Source organism: Alternaria dauci, chromosome 2, assembly GCF_042100115.1.
Source record: "Alternaria dauci strain A2016 chromosome 2, whole genome shotgun sequence".
In the NCBI taxonomy this organism is placed as follows: Eukaryota; Fungi; Ascomycota; class Dothideomycetes; order Pleosporales; family Pleosporaceae; genus Alternaria; species Alternaria dauci.
The window spans coordinates 427,031-439,473 of NC_091273.1; the positions used below are offsets into that span (position 1 = coordinate 427,031).

The window sequence follows — 12,443 nt, forward strand, 5'->3', positions numbered from 1 at the left end:
GCGTGCCTCCGTGTCTGTGATTCCTACCTAGCTTACTCGGATCGGGCCGTTCTTGTGGCGTTCGCATTTGCCAAATCGAGGTAGCGGCGTGCGATGACTTGCATGACAGTCTCCAGCATATACTTCGATTTGCCACGAATTCCAATCTCTGCACAATGCATCTGCATGATTTAAATGTGTCGCTTTCGATGTGCAAAGAGGGTGTGAGAAAATTAACTCGGACGCTTGGCAAGTGACCTTTCTCTTACGTATGCGTAACCGGGCGGGTCTAGGTATCATATCATAGTAGGATGATTCGCTATTATGTTGTCGCAGAATTGAGTCTTGGTATCGTTACCCAACAATCAGCATAGACAAAACTGAATCCCAATCGTTCTCAAAGTCATATCGGAGTGCCAGCACATATATGGGTCGGTGCTCGTTGGCATTATTTTCTGTGACAAAGCTCGTTAGTGACGTGCACACCATAAACTGACCGCCCATAGATGATTCGGATACTGGCGCGGTTGGCCGGCTGCCCAGGTGTGCTCCGGATTCGGTTACAGCCTTGGAAGGGTGGAGGGCGATGAACATGCATTGCAGAGTGGTCACCGATATTGTGACGATCCGCATCAAGATAGCGAATCAAAGCTCACTATCAAACAACTTTAGAAATCGGGAAGTCCGTTGAGGATGGCCAACAAGTGCAGCATACACCGCTTCATCGCTCACCATGATAGTTTTGCGGAAGCTTCCCGAGGTCCCTACTTGCCTACCACGCCGAGAACTACGGTACAGCGGTGACTCAGACGAACCCAGCGAACTAAAGCAACACACAATCAACCGTTCCCTAAAGCTTAATTCTAATGATTATCGCGATACAGTAGGCCTCTGCCGCTGAAAAGGCGACCTTCGCACTCTCGTGGTCCCTACTTGCCACATGTGCTGATATCAGACGCTGCCCAGGTGTGATGCAGAATAAAATACACCTGCATATTACAATAATTCGTACTCACAACTCTTGTATTACGTATCCGGTAGCGAAGATTGCTTGCTTTTTTTTTTCTTCCAGAGACTGCAGAGACAGGTGTACAACCTCTAACAAATGGTTATCGATGGTGGGGTCCTGCTCAGGCCGCCAGTAGGTAGCATTTCCCAGAAATGGTAATTGTCAAGCGAGAATTAAACAACCTGGCATATGGTCAGAGGGCGCTTGCCTTTTCAAAATCAGTCTCCGAGAAAATAAGGGTGTCGTCGTTTATTCCTCCGGACGGAGCTCCATATCTGCGCAGCTAGATTCTATGCATGTGAGAGGAGCTGTAAAAAAAGTAAGCTTCCAAGGCTGTGTAGGACTCCCGACGGGTATATATTGGGCCTTCCGAGAACCAACTCCTGTATCCAAGCATATATTACCTACCACTCCAATTCAACACCTCACCAATTTCTAACATCTCCATCATGGGATATCCACAGTGGGTCGCGATCAATATCATCAACAGTTTCCGAAGTGGAGCCATCGGCGTCAAGAACGCGGAAGCCATGTGTGGGTGCCTCCCTTCTTAGTTCCGAGATCATTCCATCGTCTTCGTCAAGTACTTCCGACAGATCCGTTGCTGACGTACATATCAAGGGGGTAAATTCTATAAGAACAACAACAAGGACACAGAAATAAGCGCTGGCGAAGTGGACAAGATAACCATTGGCGCAGGTTCAAGCGAGAAGGTGTACTCGTGTGGACGTTCTGGGTCTGCTTCCGGTACCGAGGGTAAAATGTAAGTCATACTCGAACCTTCGCACAGATTCTCACCGATATGGGCTAACGATGTAACTCTCAGTGATATCTATGATGGTGACAACCGAGTCTGCACCGTTTACTGGTCTTGCCCTTGGGGTTCCAATTACAACGACTTTCAGATCCAGAACGCCAACAAAGATTACGGCATTACTGTTGGTGATTGGAACCGGGACTCTGGTGCCCTTGGAGATGTGGATGTTGACGTCTCGAGGAAGGGTTAGGCGGCGCGCAGATTGAAGCTGTGGCCCTGAGTTGGAGGCGGAACGAAGCACGCTTAGCTAGCAGTATGAAGCCATGATTAAATGCCATGATAGTCGCTCTTTTCATAACCAAAGCCCAGTTCCTTGTCATTGTACCTTCCGTTAACGAAGAGAGATGTGGTGCTTGTGGAGGCGGAAATTGCCTGGGTCACGCTTCTCTACGGAGCTGGCGAGAGCGGTGAACGTGGAGGTCAGAATGGCGGAGAGTATTGTAGTTGTGAGCATGATGAAAAGTTGCAGAGTTGGGATAGGTATGCAACTGAATGGAGGCTGTTGTGCTGTAGTGATGGCCACAGCCCCTGGATGAGAAGACAGTGCCAATTGGAGTGACTTACACATATGATACAGACGAAGCGACAAGTGGGCATCTGTATCCTTCATACCACTATGTGAGTTGTAGCTACGACTCCTCAGCTAACACATACTTGACACCCTCAGCCAAGTTGTCCATGAACTCTTTCTGTGGCTCAGCAAGCTTTGGAGAAGGCCAAGCGAAAAAGTAGTGTGGATAGCCATCATAGAAGTCGAATTTGACGGGTACACTAGAGTCCGGTTAGCATCAAGTCTTGCAATGAAGACACAAAACGTACCGAGCATCATCTAGCATATTTTTCATAAGCACGCCGTCATCTCTCAGCGTGTCGTGTCCCGCAACAGACATGTAGACCTTGTTCAAGTCCTTGATCCTAGGGTGAAGGAGGGGCGATCCATATATGTCAGTTGGCGGAGGATCAAAAGCCTTCCAAAACTCCCTCATCGCTCCCGCAGTGTTGATAGTGTGCCGATCGTGTTCCTTCATCGCCGTATACCTAGGTCGAAGTGTCTCCGGAATGCCATCCGGATGCACAGTCACGGGTATGAGTGCGACAACGCCAACAAGCCCAACTATGTTTGCATCCAGGGCTCTCAGCGCAGTCGCGAAAGCCAGTTGACCGCCGGCCGAAAGTCCGGCTGTGAGAAAATTTCCTTCGGTGGTGTTCAGCCGCTTCGAGTTGTCCAACGCCCATCGCAAAGCATTGAGACATTCGTCCATCAAGGCTTGGTGCTTGTTGTCCGGCGCGAGCCCATACTCGACTGATACGACGACGATGCCCCCGGCTTTTGAGATTGCCCTGCTGAATGGATCGTCTCCGTTCACATCTCCCATGGCCCATCCGCCGCCGTGGTAGTACACGCACACTGGCTTGCCACCGGTGTAGCCGTCAGGTGTGTATATGCGCACTTTGGTCCCGTGATCAGTTGTCGTATCTTCGGTCTTCACGGAAGGGTCGGGTTCGGGGAATGTGTATTTTGAAGCCATAAGGCCGCCGAATCGCATAAACTGCTCTGACATGTTTGAGATGGGTGGCTCGAGGAGCATGCGCACGCCCAGCTCCTCTTCGAAGTCAAGCCATGGTTTCGCGAATCCCTCGTTAGCCATGGTGCCTAGATGGATTGTGTAAGTTGTGGAGCGATTCTTCCATCTCGGAAGCCATTTTATATCAAGGGCTTGGTCTTGTATAGATGCTGGGCCTTTGTGTCCTTTGGTGTCATGTGGGTGCGGCTGTGGAGTAGTTCTCATCTCGACTCACTTCGACGCGGGAATACGTCAGGGGGTCCGAGCTTCCCCATCCACTGCTACACTGCCTCACTGCATTCCTCACGCTTAAAGACATCCGGTCCCCCGCCAAAATCAGCACCGCCTCGGTTGGCAACACGCATCGCAACGCGTCGGCAACAATTGCTGCATCGAGTCATGTTTTCTGTATTCGCGCGTAGACTTTTCATGCTGGAGTTCGATCGTCGTCACTTACCTCGATAGCACTGCTCACCACGCAGAAACCATGGTACTGAACATCGACGTTAACAACAGCCCAGCCTTTGCGCGCATACCGCCCTGGGTGAAGGCCAAACTGCGCCCCATCGCAATCGAGAAGATCCAGCAAGTGTACGATTGGGTCGAGACGGAATGCATACCCGCTGAGCGCATCTACAAAGCGCAGCTCAAGGAGAGCGAGACGCGATGGGAAACGCCAGCCATCATCCACGACCTTCGCAAAAAGGCAAAAGCCCAAGGCCTATGGAACCTGTTTCTGCCAAACCACTTCATCGAGAGCCCCGGCTTGACAAACCTAGAGTACTCGTGCTGCGCTGAGATCATGGGGCGCGTATACTGGGCAGCACAGGTATGCTTCCTCTATGCCCAATACTCCTGTGTTGCCTCACTAACAACATGCCCAGACAATGAACTGCCACGCTCCCGAAACCGGTAACATTGAACTCCTCGCCAAGTACTGCACGCCCGAGCAGAAGAAGCGCTGGCTCCACCCCCTTATGAACGGTGACATGTCCTCCGCATACAGCATGACCGAACCCGACGTCGCCTCCTCCGACGCCACCCAAGTCGGCATCAGAATGGAAATCACCGACAAGGAAGTCATCATAAACGGGCGTAAACTCTACGGCAACTGCCAGTACAACCCGGAGATGCAACTCTTCATCTTGATGGGCTGCTCCGACCCCAACAATACGAATGCATGGAACAGACACACAACACTGGTAGTCCCCGCGAATAGCCCGGGACTAAAGCAAGTCAGGAACCTGACAATCATGGGATACGACTGGGCGCCCGAAGGCCACGGCGAGTACATCTACGACAACGTACGCGTACCGCTCGAAAACATCATCCTCGGCCCCGGTCGCGCTTTCGAAATCGCACAAGGCCGCCTGGGCCCCGGTCGCATACACCACTGCATGCGCCTCATCGGCCAGGCAGAACGCGCCTTCGAGCTCGCGCTCGTGCGATGCATGGAGCCGCGGAAGAAGCCACGCGGCAAGTACATTGGCGAATTTGACAGCAACATCGAGCGTATTGCGGATATGCGCATGACGATTGATGCCATGCGGCTGGTGGTGCTGAATGCGGCGGATACGATGGATCTGCTAGGGAACAAGGCAGGCAAATATGCTATTGCGCAGAGCAAGATTATGGTGCCGAATGCGCTGCTCAAGGTTATTGATGAGGCGATGCAGATTTATGGTGGCCAGGGCTTGACGCAACATACGCCGTTGCCTGAGCTGTGGACGTATGCGCGTTTTGTGAGGGTGGCGGATGGGCCGGATTCGGCGCATAGACATCAAGTGGGGAGGGACCAGATGAAGACTGCGCAAGGGTACAGAAAGAGAGCTGAAGGGTATACGGAGAGATATAGGGAACTGTGCAAAAAGTGGGGCTTGGAGCCGGAAGAATTCTGGGGTGTTTTGTAGTACAATATGTCTTTGCTTGTGATCTCGATTCGTAAACGCTGTTGAACCTCTCGTTGAGTCGTGCTCATCTTTTCCTCTTCCTCGTTTCTTTATTGGTACCATCTCCTCCTTCTCACTCTGCTCTCGGCATGTGCCGGTACAAAAGCGATCTTGCCCTCGTCTTCATCTGTCTTGGTATCCGCAATCATGACCTTCAAGTACTGTAATCGCTTCGTCTTCCCTGTCCCGTCTTCTGCACTATTTCCTTGAATCTTTCCGTCATCAAAGTACTTCGAGTCTCTAATCATACTGCTGACGTAGCCCAAAATCGGGGGCGCATGGCAGCGGTGATGCATAATCAGAGAAAAGACCGCCGCGAAGAACATGATGGCCACGGACACGAAATACAATACAATCCATGGGATATCCAGAGCGTAGGTGGCGGGCAGCGGGAATGTGATATTCGACGTCGTGTTGAGATGGAGCGTGGTGTCGTTCCAAACGGACGGCGCGAGACCTCCACCCATGATGGTTGCATGTTGCGTGCTGGTTTTCCACAGCGTGTTCCACAGCAGCGAGAATCTTTGCTCGAAAACTTTGATATCGAGCTGGTGCATGTTTGCGTATGTATTGGTCGCGGGATTGTTCACTGCGGTAAGCGGGTCTCTCATGTACCACTCCACTATACCAGATGTTCCAGATCCACGCTTAATATCATCGAGCAGATCCATAAAGGCGTGCATGAGAAAGGTGGGTAGAAGCGGAGTCATGTCCAAGGTCGAGTTTGGCCAGCGATACACTCGGGTCTCGAAAACGGTCAGGTTTTTGGGGTTGGTGGGCATGGGCGTCTCTCGCACTGCGTCGACGCCACAGTTGGTTTTTCCCAGAGCGCCTTTCGATATGCACGATACTTGAGCGTCAACGTATGTCATCCGAGGCGAGCATTCTGTGATAGACATATAGTCGGGTGGGTCGCGTCGAGTCGCGAACATGATGTTTTGACTTGCAGTAGTGTCGTTCCATACTTGTTTTTCCGCAAAGTCTAGGAAGAAAGTCCCCATGCCTTTGGTGCCAGCAGGATCCATCATTTCGGATAGATTCTTCTGGAACCTGTTGAGCATCCACGCGTGTGTCTCATTCATGTCTTTGAGACTCAACCACGGAGTGCACTGAAACTTGTTAGGATGAAAGCCACAAACAAGACGAAGGAAGCGTCTCTTACCGAAAAACCTATATAGCTAGACGTTGTGTTGAACGTGGTGTTGCCAGTGAAGTTCCGCTCCAGGCCTGCAACATGATCGCCGACAAGACTGGAATAGTTTTGTACTGATTCCTGCCAAGGCACACTTACCCAACGATGCGGTTCTTTCGCATCGAAACCGGGAAGAGTGTGAAGGTTCGGCATTCGGATGTTGCCCCACGGATCAGTAGCTGCTTGTACACCAGCTGAGCTTTCTCCCCCGAGCGTGATAGCAATGTCTTGGTATGTTGTGTTCGTCTTGTCGACGTACTGAGTAGCGGATGCGACGTCGTAAAGAGCCGAAGAATACAAAGCGCGAAGCCTGGGCTTTATGCGTGTTTGGGTATCGAAGATCGAGTTCAGTTGTACCTGTTGGCTGAGATTGTAGTTGTAGTAGGCAATGTCTCCTGTCCTAGATCCCTCCTGATCCATCAGATAGATTCCTCGAAATGAGGACTGAGATCCGAGGGGATTGAACGCCCACAGTAATAGCAGAGCTACACTCGAGATTCTCAGGACCGACCATTTGAAGATGGTGATGACGGAGCCAGCAAGCTAGCATATAAGCATTAGCGTCAGTCGAGTTGGGTGATTGTATGATCCGTACTAACCGTTAGCGAGCTCATCAACTGCTCCAAAGTCTGCATATTATCAATCAGCCAGGCTATGCATCATGGACAATACATTTCGTACCAGTAGGTCGACCCCACGCTCAACGCGCCAGTCGGCAAGTGCACGAATCGCATTGCCTAGTACGCCAGAAAAGAGTATGGGCCATAGAGATGGTGCGATTCGTGTAGCTTGCAGTACTTTGATTGACCACGCACTTTCCTCTTGACCTTTTAGGTGTACAACGAATGCGCCAAGCACTACTCACACGTTAGCGATACCTCGTACATATCGGATGTATGACCTACCAAGGAAGCATAAAGAAACGGCTATCCCAAGAACTTCCCAAGTCAAAGCCCACGGGGTGTTTCCTTTCCAGTATACAGAGTCGCCGACCTTTTCTTGAGAAGGGACACTTCCTGCGCTTGCTTGGGCCAAATGCTTATTCGTAGTCCCGTCGGACGGCAGAGAATGTGATTGCTCGTCGTCCGAATACACAAAGCTGCCGTTGTTGTGAAATTGGTTTAGAGACGCGCTGGCTCGGTTCCGTTCGTCATTGTGCTGTTCTTGCCCGTCGCTTTCCAGCAATTGATTCGCCGCGCCGTCCTGTCGTCCTGGCTGGATCACTGAACCGAAATCGGAGCGGAGTTGTGTCGACTCGTGCGACACAAACGAGCGCCACTCCGGACTATCCATTTGATGACTTGTTATCCCGTGGGCGATGCGAGAAAAATTCTCATGAGCCACTCGGGGGATAAAGATGGTGTTTGTAAGTCTTCAGCCGGTGCGCCTTGCGAGGCTGAGCATACAATTTTGTGCTTTTGGCCCCCATCGTTGCCTACGCCCTGGGCGCTGCATGAAACGCAACCTCATGTAGCATTAGTCAGGGACATTTACCGCTGAAAGGTGATTGGTCGTCTGACGAGCGTGCAGCAGTTGTAGCGCAGTTGGGGGCGAGATACAACAGTGATCATCTTGGCCTTAACCAGGAGGTCGAAAGTACACCGCCACGACAATTGGTGCGTCCGTGGCCAGCAGTAGAAATGTGGGGGAGGAAGACCAAGGGATCCAAGTCGCAGTGGGACGCCAAGCCGCTAACCAGGATGATAGGAACACAACAAAGAATATTAAGCGCCCTTGCCTGTCCATGTTGTACGTTAGTCTGTGATATAATTGCAATAGCTTTTGGGGGCGAGGAAGTAGAGTAAGCGAATTCAAAACGTTTATTCAGAGTCATGGGTCTAATCATTCATCTATACAAAAAACACAAACCAAAAAGAAGGGTATCATTTCCAATGCCTGGCCCCCAGTTCCATGACCTTGCACCCATTATTATTTAGTATCCACTACTCATAGCTCATACAGCAATAGGCGGCGACGACCTAAAGCTCGTGTTATCATCATCATCGTCATCAAAGAAAGAAGCGACTTCCTGCGTCGACATGGCAAAGTCTTCGAAACACTGGCTCGTCCTCGGCGCCGCGACAGGTGGTTTTGGAGGCGGTGTCGGTATCGGTACGCACTGCTTCTTCGCTGGAGGAGGAGCCGAGTCTCTGGATGGCGTTGTTGTAGCTCTTCTCTTCGCATAGGGGCCAGTCATGGACTTGGGCAGCTGGGATGCCCTTAGTTTTGCGAGCTGTTCCTGGAGGTTTCCGTAAGCAAAAGGACCTGGGTTGAGGCACTTCCCAGCTATCTTTTTAGGGGGTCTCGAAGTGGTCAATGCCCTGCTTGAGTTTGCGGGAGCCCGTGGTGTAGATTCCTGTTGCGTGACAACGGCATCAGATCTTGCAGGGCCGGTCTCCGCTTTTACCACCTTAGATACGAGATTGACCAAAGGTGTTGCCGGCTGAGACGGAAGCGTTAAAGACGTTGGTCTTTGTCCTGGCCGAATATTCCCTGACTTCGCCTGCAGTGGTAAAGACGCTGTGCTAGGCGCAACATGCGTGACGAGAGCGGCTTTGCCTTTCTCATCCTCTTTCGATGGCTCTTCGTCGAGATCATCGAGAGAGAAGTCAAAGTCTTGAGTCGAGATAGGAGGAATGCCATCAACTGTCGAAGCCAATGCAGTCGTTGCAAACCTCGCCGGCTCTTTGACCATGGGCGTAGCTTCTAGAGCAAGCTCCCGCGAAACCTGAGTACTGCTTTCAAAGAAATCGTCCCAGCAGTCGGTCGGTGACATTGTTATTGACGAAACATTCTTTGGAACGGACGTGGATTCAGCCGCAGTAAATGAGCTGGACTTTGACGCTGGAACTCCAGGAAGCTTGAAGCCTGGGTTCTGGTTTGCGGAAGGCTTTGATTTGACAACAGGTGGAGTCGGTTTTCTCGGCAAGCTGGCAGGCGGCATACGGCCGGGTATAGAAGGGAGTTTGAATCCTGATTGTGATGTGTCGCGTGGCACGCTGGGTGGTGTATAGTCAATGGCTACACGTATGGGAAATTGTGTCCGTTGGAAAGGGTGCTGGTCCAGATTCTTGTACTTCGCAATGAATGGAACCCGCGTAAGGAGAGTCTTAGTCCCCTGCAGCTGTCCATCCAGGACCAGGCATTCTAGTCGATCATTCTCGCATCGCAGGACCCGCAAGTGTTGGCTTTTAGACAGTTGGCTGCTTGTGTTGAGATCTCGGAGCACCGTTACAGTGCAACCAACTTTGATTCGCAGGCGATGAGGAGGCAGCCCTACTGGGTTCAGCTTATGCAGTAGCCCCGGTGGAGGATCCCAGTCTGGTGATTTCAGCGAAAGATCTTGTGACAGCAGTTCGATCAAGGGCTCGGGCAGCTTGTCCAAGGCAGCCTCGATGGCTTTGTTTATAAATCCATGAGTACGTGTGAATTCGCGGTCTTCTTGTGCAGGATTTGGCGCTGCGAGCGGAGCGAGGGCGACAGGGTGGGCAGGTGCGGGGAGCTGTACGATAGCGGGTGGAGCAGGCGCGATAGGAGTAACGGATGCAGGAAGCTGGATAGCCACTTTTGGTTCGTTTGCTGGGTCTGACACGACCATGTCATGTGCTTCGAGGAGTGTGTCGTCGTCCAAGTCATCGTCGGCCCATTGCTCTCCGGAGGATGCATTCGTCGCTGGCAAATCGACTACCGTGTCCTCGTCGTCGCTGTCATCCCACGGCTCCTTCTCCATCTGTTCCGCAATCTCTTCTAGCTTCCTGGTGAGCTGCATGTCCTTTTCACGCTTTTCCTGTTCCTTCTTCTTGCTCAGTCCCAGGAATGCTTCCATGCCACTCTTCAACTGCGCCTGCGTATGACTATAGCCAGCCAGCTGTGTCGCTAGCCCAACACCAATCTGCTGCCTCGCTCTTGCCTCCTTAGCCTCGCGTTCTTCGCGCTTCTTCTTGGCTGCTTTGCGACTCTCCTCGGCTCTGCGGGCGCGGGCGGCGCGCTGTTCGAGTTCGGCTTCGCGCTCGAGCTGCTTCTGTTGTCGCTCGCTGAGGCGCGGGCCATTTTTTCTGGCCAGCTTTTTGAGCTCGGTAGAGGTTTGCGCGATTCGATGGGGTGTTGGAGCCATGGTAGGACGCGCATGGCGATGAGGGGTACTGTGGGCTGCAGGGTGAGAAGCGTGGTGGCGAATGTTCCCTGACACCTGGAACCGCGCTAAGACACGCAAACACGTGCACAGATGACGTAGCCCAAAACAAAGTGAATCTCACTGTTCCCCCCTATTGAAGCTACAACAGCTTTGTATCGGCATATGTTTTTTTCTTGCATAGAGATTACATTCCTCATATCTGACAGTAACCAGTTACCCAGTATAGCGTAGTGTTTTCCTATCTAGGTAGCCTAGCCCAAACCCACCCTAAACCCACCCCAACCCCCACCGTAACCTGTCTCCAACCAAACGTAACCCGACTTGCAAGCCTAAATAGTGATCACCTTAGGCATCCATGCCTCGGTCTCCGCCCGTCCGGGCCGGGATCTAACAGTTATTACCAGGAAACCCATGGCCGACCTTAAGCTCAACCCCGCCTACAAGCACTTCTCGCAGCATCTTGGGATCTAACATTAGGCTAACAGCAAGGGTGGTGGCAGCAGTGCACATTATCAACATTTCGTGGATCTGGTATCTAATAACTGAATTCACGTTGCAGAGTATACGCTGAGCAGGGAAACATGTCTTTCGTACTCAAGGGCGTAGCATACATAACGGGTGCTGGATCCGGTATGTTTGATCAAGCTAGGCATCTAGCTTATCCTACCGATCAGCTGACATCCTCCAGGTATTGGCCAGTCCATTACATACGCTCTTGCGAAGCAAGGCGTACGCTCGTTCGCCTTGCTCGATCGCAATCCCATCACCAAGACCGTCAGCGAACTGAAGAAAATATCGTCGGATGTCTCCGTCAAAACATTCGAAATCGACGTCACCGATGAGAAGGCCGTTGACGATAGTGTAGAAAAGACGGTCAAGGAATTTGGACGACTGGATTACGCGGTCAACAATGCTGGCATCGGCGGACTCATGAAGACGACGGATGAAATACCTAAGGACGACTTCGCGAAAATCATGGCTGTCAATACCACCGCCGTCTGGCAATGCCAACGTGCCCAGATCCGCCAGATGCTCAAGCAAGACAAGCTTTCCGACTCCTATCGTTCATACCGGGGCTCTATCGTCAATGTCTCATCAATGTACGGCCTAGTTGCACCACCGCTCAATATTCCTAGCACAGCATATGCTACGTCCAAGCATGCTGTCATTGGCCTTACAAAGTCAGATGCACTCGCTTTCGCACACAAGGGTATCAGGATCAACGCGATATCCCCAGGTTATGTAATGACAGCTCTAGTGAAAGAGCACATGAGTCAGGGCGACATGATAGAAACAGAAGGAAAGAAAATTCCTGTTGGCCGCTACTCAGAGGTGGAGGAAATCGGCGACTGTGTTGCGTTTCTACATTCCGAAGCGGCAAGTTACATGATAGGCGCCACTTTAGTCGCAGACGGAGGATACACGATCGTCTAGAGCATGGTGCTAGCCCAAGACCTCAATCGTTCGATATCAGTTTCACACGTATTTTATAACACATGACTCTGTCGTCAACCTTGTACTTCGACGCAATCTTGCTTTGCTTGGTCAGTTGTACCTCGGAAGAGCTTCTCCACCCCAGTGCTCCACACTGATCCCCGCAAACAGGATGACACAACTTCCGTATCCGAGAAGGATTAGTACTACTCCAAATGCCTTTTCAATTGGCTAATGTCTGTGCACCCCTCGGAAATGTTTTGCCAGACAAAAGCTCATGAGTAGCCACTGGCACCGTTAGCCCATATCACGAATCGACACCACCTTTCGGTACCCTAATGATGCATTCACACCATTCGCGCA

The 12,443-nt window shown here is 51.6% G+C and overlaps 5 protein-coding genes across 5 annotated transcripts; 2 read left to right on the forward strand and 3 right to left on the reverse strand.

Moving 5' to 3' along the window:
* Window positions 1-2,434: 2,434 nt before the first annotated feature.
* On the reverse strand, window positions 2,435-3,454 carry ACET3X_002232 (uncharacterized protein; the record flags this gene model as incomplete). Its single annotated transcript, XM_069448527.1, has 2 exons — window positions 2,435-2,576; window positions 2,625-3,454. 2 exons carry the CDS (start codon window positions 3,452-3,454, stop codon window positions 2,435-2,437), a joined length of 972 nt encoding a protein of 323 aa, XP_069308779.1.
* Window positions 3,455-3,857: 403 nt separating this feature from the next.
* ACET3X_002233 (uncharacterized protein) lies at window positions 3,858-5,280 on the forward strand (the record flags this gene model as incomplete). Its single annotated transcript, XM_069448538.1, has 2 exons — window positions 3,858-4,199; window positions 4,255-5,280. The coding sequence occupies 2 exons, from the start codon at window positions 3,858-3,860 to the stop codon at window positions 5,278-5,280; spliced, it is 1,368 nt and encodes a 455-aa protein (XP_069308780.1).
* Window positions 5,281-5,369: 89 nt separating this feature from the next.
* ACET3X_002234 (uncharacterized protein) lies at window positions 5,370-7,804 on the reverse strand (the record flags this gene model as incomplete). The annotated part of the gene is made up of 5 exons (XM_069448549.1): window positions 5,370-6,428; window positions 6,482-7,054; window positions 7,111-7,140; window positions 7,193-7,368; window positions 7,417-7,804. 5 exons carry the CDS (start codon window positions 7,802-7,804, stop codon window positions 5,370-5,372), a joined length of 2,226 nt encoding a protein of 741 aa, XP_069308781.1.
* A 661-nt stretch (window positions 7,805-8,465) lies between these two features.
* Window positions 8,466-10,625, reverse strand: ACET3X_002235 (uncharacterized protein; the record flags this gene model as incomplete). Its single annotated transcript, XM_069448560.1, has 2 exons — window positions 8,466-9,239; window positions 10,077-10,625. The coding sequence occupies 2 exons, from the start codon at window positions 10,623-10,625 to the stop codon at window positions 8,466-8,468; spliced, it is 1,323 nt and encodes a 440-aa protein (XP_069308782.1).
* A 602-nt stretch (window positions 10,626-11,227) lies between these two features.
* ACET3X_002236 (uncharacterized protein) lies at window positions 11,228-12,080 on the forward strand (the record flags this gene model as incomplete). The annotated part of the gene is made up of 2 exons (XM_069448572.1): window positions 11,228-11,276; window positions 11,335-12,080. 2 exons carry the CDS (start codon window positions 11,228-11,230, stop codon window positions 12,078-12,080), a joined length of 795 nt encoding a protein of 264 aa, XP_069308783.1.
* Window positions 12,081-12,443: the final 363 nt, after the last annotated feature.